This window comes from Triticum aestivum, chromosome 2A, assembly GCF_018294505.1.
Source record: "Triticum aestivum cultivar Chinese Spring chromosome 2A, IWGSC CS RefSeq v2.1, whole genome shotgun sequence".
NCBI classification, from domain to species: domain Eukaryota; kingdom Viridiplantae; phylum Streptophyta; class Magnoliopsida; order Poales; family Poaceae; genus Triticum; species Triticum aestivum.
Genome location: NC_057797.1, coordinates 765,369,586 through 765,376,654, shown reverse-complemented (window position 1 = coordinate 765,376,654; position 7,069 = coordinate 765,369,586). Strand labels below are relative to the sequence as shown.

Genomic DNA, 7,069 nt, shown 5'->3' with positions numbered 1-7,069 from the left:
TGGCCAGCATGGGAGGCATGAGTTTTGCATCTCTCATGGGAGGCATGGGTGCACCTCCGGCCGCCATGGCGGAATGTCTTTCGGTGTGCCTCACACACCTTCCCATGAAGATGCCGTTGAAGATCTTGGCAACAACAAGCTTCACGTGATGCGGCACGCGAGAATGATGAAGAGGAGGAGGAAGAATGTCTTCGGGGGAGTCGGATGAATCGGAGGAAGATGAGGACGAAGACGACGACGAGGCTTGATTGTTGATGTGTCTTTCGTTTGTGTCATGAACTTGGTTGGATGAACTTGTAGGCATGAACTTTTATTCATCAACTTGTTTGTGTGAAATTATATTATGCCATGTTCATTGCATTTTGAATTTTTGAAATTCATTTTGTGTCAAAAATGCAACATATGGCATGCGACGGCGAGTCGCGCGCGCTGCATTTTTGCGCACTTCTGAAGCTACGTGTAACACCCTGGATATAACTTTCCCAATTTGTACTCCAACTCTTGCCGTTTCCGGCGTTAAGTTATTTATTTCTCGGGTTCGGGTCTTTGTCTCCGTGTGTTGTTTTCGTTGTCATGCATCTCATATCATGTCATCATGTGCATTGCATTTGCATACGTGTTCATCTCATGTATTCGAGCATTTTCCATGTTGTCCGTTTTGCATTCCGGCGCTTCGTTCTCCTCCGGTGGTCATTTCTAGCTTTCTTTCGTGTGTGGGGATTAAACATTTCCGGATTGGACCGAGACTTGCCAAGCGGCCTTGGTTTACTACCGGTAGACCGCCTGTCAAGTTTCGTACCATTTGGACTTCGTTTGATACTCCAACGGTTAACCGAGGGACCGAAAAAGCCTCGTGTGTGTTGCAGCCCAACACCCCTCCAATTTGGCCCAAAACCCACCAAACTCTGCTCTATCTCCTAGAGCGTTCGATCACGATCGCGTGGCCGAAAACCGTACCTCATTTGGACTCTCCTAGCTCCACTTATGCCTATAAATAGCCTCCCCCCCCGTTTTCGGATCTCTCTCCCTCTCCGAAACCCTAAGAAAAAAAATAGATCTCGCGCGCGCCGGACGTGTCCGACCCGCGCCGGACAACGTCCGCCGGCCGCCACCGCCAATCCTCGACGCTACGTGGCGCCGCCACCTACCGCCGCTGCCGGCCCGGGAGGCCCGATCCGGGCCCCCGCGAGCCCGTACACGCGCCGCCGCTCGACCCCGCCGACTCTCCCAGCTCCGGCGACCGGAGCTCACGGCGTCATCGCGGGCCGGTGCTCGTCGCCGCCCCTCGCCGCCACCGGCCGCCGCCTCGCTCCGGCCACCGCGTGCCTCGCGGGAGCCCGAGCGCGCCGCCCCCATCGTCCTCTCCTCCGACCCGGCCGGACCCCGCAGCTCCGGCCACCGCGAGCTCCAACTCCGGCCAGCTACAGTGCGTCTCTGGCGTGCCTTGGTTCCCGTGCGATCCAGATCTGAGATCTACTCCTCACGGTTGACTTTTTCTTCCCCAAACCCTAATTTTCGAGCAAACTTTGACCTGCCATATCTCCGCATCCGTAGCTACGATTTGGACATATAGTATATCAAAATGTCCGTCTCGACGAGTACATCATTTTATTCCATTGCATCATTTTCATTTGAGTTCATCTTGGTGCCCGAAATGCTGTTAGAAGGAGGTTTTGTGAGTTAATTGTCAGATCTGCTAGTTCATCTTAGGCTTTTGTCATTTTTGCCATGATTGTTGTGTGCATGATATGCCTGTGAGTCCTTCATATGTTTTGTTAAGCATCTTGTTATCTTTCCAGAGGTGCAACCCATGCATTTTTGTGATGTGTGTGGTGACTTGTGCAAGCTTGCAAAGTGAGGCACTCGGTAAATCTGTTTTCGGGGACTTAGTAGTTTTCACTAAGTCTGGGATTATTTAGTTCATGATGCCATATGTTCATGCTATTTCCTAGTGATCCGTGCCTCTTTTGAGGACGATCAGTAAAGGAGTTTTATTAACCCTGTTATGCTCTATCCATCCATGCCTTTGCTTGCAATTATGGAGCACTCTAGCTTGAGTCAATCGAACTCTACTTTTGCTTCGTTATGAACCTGGGCAGATCGTCAACTTGTTTGCGATTTTGCCGATGTTATTATAGTTGATCCGTGCATGCTATGCCATTGTTCTTGCCATGTATAACTTGTATTTTGTGCCTTCTTAATGGATGTATGCTTGCCTTGCCATGACTTGCACCCTAGTGAGTGCATCGAGCTCGTTTAAATGCCTTCGTGAGTTATATTTCAGCATGTCTCAGTTTTCACTAAGTCTGAAAACTGATTGTGTTTTAGCTATGTTCGTGTGCTTGTTAGTATATTTTGTAATCCCTTTTGGCCCCAGGTCACTTAGGGACTTTTGTTAAGCTTGTTGAGTAGCTCCATGCCATGTCTTTCTTTGTCATGTTCAGGTCCTGTAGCATGTTGTTTTGCTGCTCCGAAGAGGGCTTCATGATCTGAAATTCCAGACAAGTGTTAATTTCACTAAGTCTGAAATCTGTTTTACATTTGCGTTTTTGCCATGCTTGTTTGAACCTCTTAATGGATGAATTAGCCGTAGCTCAGTGCTAGTCTTTTGTTAAGCATCTTGAATTCTTCCCTGCCATGTATTTTGATGCCATGTTTGATTGCTGTAGCATGTTCATTTCATTGCATTTAGATGCCTACTTGCTGTAAATCGCAGACCGGTGTCATTTTTGAATCGCTTGCCATTTCCAAACCGTAACTCCGATTCCGGCGTTCTTTATATCGTCTTCAAGTGATTTCATCCCATCTTTCCAGTGGCACACTTGGTTTTCCAAGTTGAGGCCAGGTTCATGCATTTCCTGTCACATCTTGCATTTTGCATCCCGCATAGCATACCATCTTTGCATCTTATTGTTGGAGTTTGCACGTGGTTGATTGTATCCTTGTTGCTTGTTTGTCTTGTTTGGGTAGAGCCGGGAGACGAGTTCGCTAACGAGGAGCCCGTTGAGTTTGCTTTCGAGGATCCAGTCAACTCTGACAACTTTGCAGGCAAGATGATCATACCCTCGAAATCACTACTATATTTGCTATGCTAGTTTGCTCGCTCTTTTGCTATGCCAATGCTACGATGCCTACCACTTGCTTGTCAGCCTCCCAAATTGCCATGTTCAGCCTCTAACCCACCATTGTCCTAGCAAACCGTTGATTGGCTATGTTACCGCTTTGCTCAGCCCCTCTTATAGCGTTGTTAGTTGCAGGTGAAGTTGGAGACCGTTCCTTGTTGGAACATTTATTTACTTGTTGGGATATCATTATATTGCCATGTTATCTTAATGCATCTATATACTTGGTAAAGGGTGGAAGGCTCGGCCTCTCGCCTAGTATTTTCTTCCACTCTTGCCGCCCTAGTTTCCGTCATATCGGTGTTATGTTCCCGGATTTTACGTCCCTTACGCGGTTGGGCTATAATGGGAACTCCTTGATAGTTCGCCTTGATTAAAGCTTTTCCAGCAATGCCCAACATTGGTTTTATCATTTGCCACCTAGTCTCTTTTTCCCTTGGGTTTCCGGAGCCCGAGCGTCATCTTATGTTAACCCCCCCTCCCCCCCAGGCCAGTGCTCCTATGAGTGTTGGTCCGAACTAGAGTCCTGTGCAGCGCCCCCTCGGGGAAACTCGAGGTTTGGTTTTAGTTGTATGGAGAGCTCATCTGAGTGTGCCCTGAGAACGAGATATGTGCAGCTCCTATCGGGATTTGTCGGCACATTCGGGCGGTGTTGCTGGTCTTGTTTTAACCTGTCGAAATATCTTGTTGTACCGGGATACCGAGTCTGATCGAAATGTCTCGGGTGGAGGTCTATTCCTTCGTTGACCGTGAGAGCTTGTTATGGGCTAAGTTGGGACCCCCCTGCAGGGATTGAATTTTCAAAAGCCGTGCCCGCGGTTATGGGCAGATGGGAATTTGTTAATGTCCGGTTGTAGATAACTTGAACCTTAGTTTAATTAAAATGAATCAACTGAGTGTGTTACCGTGATGGCCTCTTCTTGGCGGAGTCCGGGAAGTGGACACGGTGTTGGAGTAATGTTTGCGCAGGTTGCTCTCTAGTTTCTCGCTCGCACTTTGCCTCCTCTTCTCGCTCTCTTTTGCGGATAAGTTAGCCACCATATATGCTAGTCGCTTGCTGCAGCTCCACATATGTTTACCCTATCCTACCTATTAAGCTTAAATAGTCTTGATCGCGAGGGTGCGAGATTGCTGAGTCCCTGTGGCTCACAGATTACTATTACACCAGATGCAGGGACAGATGATACAGCTCCAGATGGCGCGCTTGAGCTCAAGTGGGAGTACGACGAGGATTCTCAGCGTTACTATGTTTCTTTTCCTGATGATCAGTAGTGGTGCCCAGTTGGGGTTTGATCGGGACCTTGTCGCTTGTTGGGTTGTCTTTTATTTTTGCGCCGTAGTCGGGCCATGAGTGTTTGGATGATGTATGTTATTTATGTACTTTGATGTGACGTGGCGAGTGTAAGCCAACTATGTATCTCCCCTTTTATTCTATATATTACATGGGATGTTGTGATGATTGCCTAACTTGCGACATTGCTTTTAATACGGTTATGTCTCTAAGTCGTGCCTCGACACGTGGAAGCTATAGCCGCATCGAGGGCGTTACACTACGCGCACTGCATTTTAGCGTGGCTGTTGCAACCAGCGCTGCCCGCCGCGCCAAATCAGGCGATGGGCGCGCGACAAAGTAGTTTTTAGCGCGCCGCGCGTTGGGCGGCTGATGGAGATGCTCATGGTCCTTCTCAAATCGACTCTGAAAGTTTGAAAAAATCAGTCGCATGATGTATAGGCGGTCTCTAAAGATGAAAGGTAGACAAAAGGCACGATCGAATCCACAAGCAAAAGGTCTTCCAATTGAGCCAAAAAAGCACAGCATGTACTCCAGAAACTCCAAACTTAATATCATTAAAACCGGTCAAAACAACGCCTTCACTAACTTGCGTTCGACGTTACGATCGATCAAATGGACTTTATTATCAACAATGCGTTATCATACGTGGCAAACACACAAGTGCATGAACCACACCACAGTAGCTAGTGCTGCACAACACACTTGCCACCCACACACCGCGGAACTCATAAATCCTCCAGGCCTTTGCAAGCTAGCTCCTGCTCGAAGTAAACCTTCGTCGTTTCCCCAAACACTTGTGTGTGTACGTGCGCACCATGGCCATGCACGCCATCATGCTTCTTCCCCTCGCCCTCCTCTTCGTCTCCGCCGTGATCATGCCCGGCGCTTCGGCTTCGTCACCGTCGTCACTGCGGTTCCACTACATCGACCCTCGCAACTTCACCATGGCTGCGGCCACGTCACCATCCTCACCCCCGTCGTCGCGCCACGATGGCCGCCCCTCGCTCGCGCTGCTGCACCGCGACGCCGTCTCCGGCAGGACATACCCGTCGACGCGGCATGCCATGCTCGGTGTTGCGGCAAGGGACGGCGTGCGGGTAGAGTACCTCCAGCGTCGCCTCTCGCCGACGACCATGACCACGGAGGTGGGGTCGGAGGTGGTGTCGGGCATCTCCGAGGGCAGCGGCGAGTACTTCGTCCGCGTCGGCGTGGGCTCGCCGCCCACGGAGCAGTACCTGGTCGTGGACTCTGGGAGCGACGTCATCTGGGTGCAGTGCCGCCCCTGCGCCGAATGCTACCAACAGGCCGACCCTCTCTTCGACCCGGCTGCATCTGCGTCCTTCGCCATCGTGCCGTGCGGCTCCGGCGTCTGCAGGACGCTGCCCGGCGGGTCCTCCGGATGCGCCGACTCCGGAGCGTGCCGGTATCAGGTGTCCTACGGCGACGGGTCGTACACCCAGGGCGTGCTCGCGATGGAGACGCTCACGTTCGGGGACAGCACGCCTGTACAGGGCGTCGCAATCGGCTGCGGCCACCGCAACCGCGGCCTCTTCGTCGGGGCGGCCGGCCTGCTCGGCCTCGGCTGGGGCCCCATGTCGCTCGTCGGGCAGCTGGGCGGCGCTGCCGGCGGCGCGTTCAGCTACTGCCTCGCCAGCCGCGGCGCCGACGCCGGCGCCGGGTCGCTCGTGCTCGGCCGGGACGATGCCATGCCAGTGGGTGCCGTGTGGGTGCCCCTGCTGCGCAACGCGCAGGAGCCGAGCTTCTACTACGTGGGCCTGACGGGGCTGGGCGTCGGCGGCGAGAGGCTCCCGCTGCAGGACGGGCTCTTCGACCTCACCGAGGACGGCGGCGGCGGCGTGGTGATGGACACCGGCACGGCCGTGACGCGGCTCCCGGCCGACGCCTACGCCGCGCTGCGCGACGCGTTCGCGGACGCCGTCGGCGGCGGCCTCCCGCGCGTGCCGGGCGTGTCGCTGCTGGACACGTGCTACGACCTGAGCGGGTACGCGAGCGTGCGCGTGCCGACGGTGGCCCTCTACTTCGGGCGGGACGGTGCGGCGCTGACGCTGCCGGCGAGGAACCTGCTGGTGGAGATGGGCGGCGGCGTGTACTGCCTGGCGTTCGCGGCATCGGCGTCGGGGCTGTCCATCCTCGGCAACATACAGCAGCAGGGGATCCAGATAACCGTCGACTCCGCCACTGGTTACGTTGGCTTCGGACCCGCGACGTGCTAGTATTAGTTCTGCTGCCACGTCAAACGTAGTGGATTGAGTAGGGCCCGCGTATGTATATACAGGATGGGATCGTATTGTACGATTTATAAGTATATGTAGGTACAGTATATGTGTATGGAAAGGTACATTAGTTATTATAAGAGTCTAGCTAGTGGAGAGGAGCAAGTCAACTTGTAAGTGTTGCATGCAAGAACAAAGATGGATAATTGATGATTTTAATTTCAAGTTATTTTAGGCGAAAGGCTTGGGCCGGTCGCCGCGCTAGTCGACCAATAGACCAAATAGTAACCGTTCAGATTGAATCTTTTCTCTCTTACACAGGTTAACCACACCTTCCTTCCGTAGGAGCCGCGCTCAATGCACACGCACCTCCCCCATGGCGCCTCCCTTCTGTAAGTGACCGTCCCTCGCCGCTCGTC

The 7,069-nt window shown here is 52.8% G+C and overlaps 1 protein-coding gene across 1 annotated transcript; it reads left to right on the top strand.

The window, feature by feature from the left end:
• Positions 1-5,094: 5,094 nt before the first annotated feature.
• On the top strand, positions 5,095-6,846 carry LOC123186570 (protein ASPARTIC PROTEASE IN GUARD CELL 2-like). Its single transcript, XM_044598310.1, has one exon. It carries the CDS (start codon positions 5,232-5,234, stop codon positions 6,648-6,650), a length of 1,419 nt encoding a protein of 472 aa, XP_044454245.1. The 5' UTR covers positions 5,095-5,231; the 3' UTR covers positions 6,651-6,846.
• The last annotated feature ends 223 nt before the right edge of the window (positions 6,847-7,069 follow it).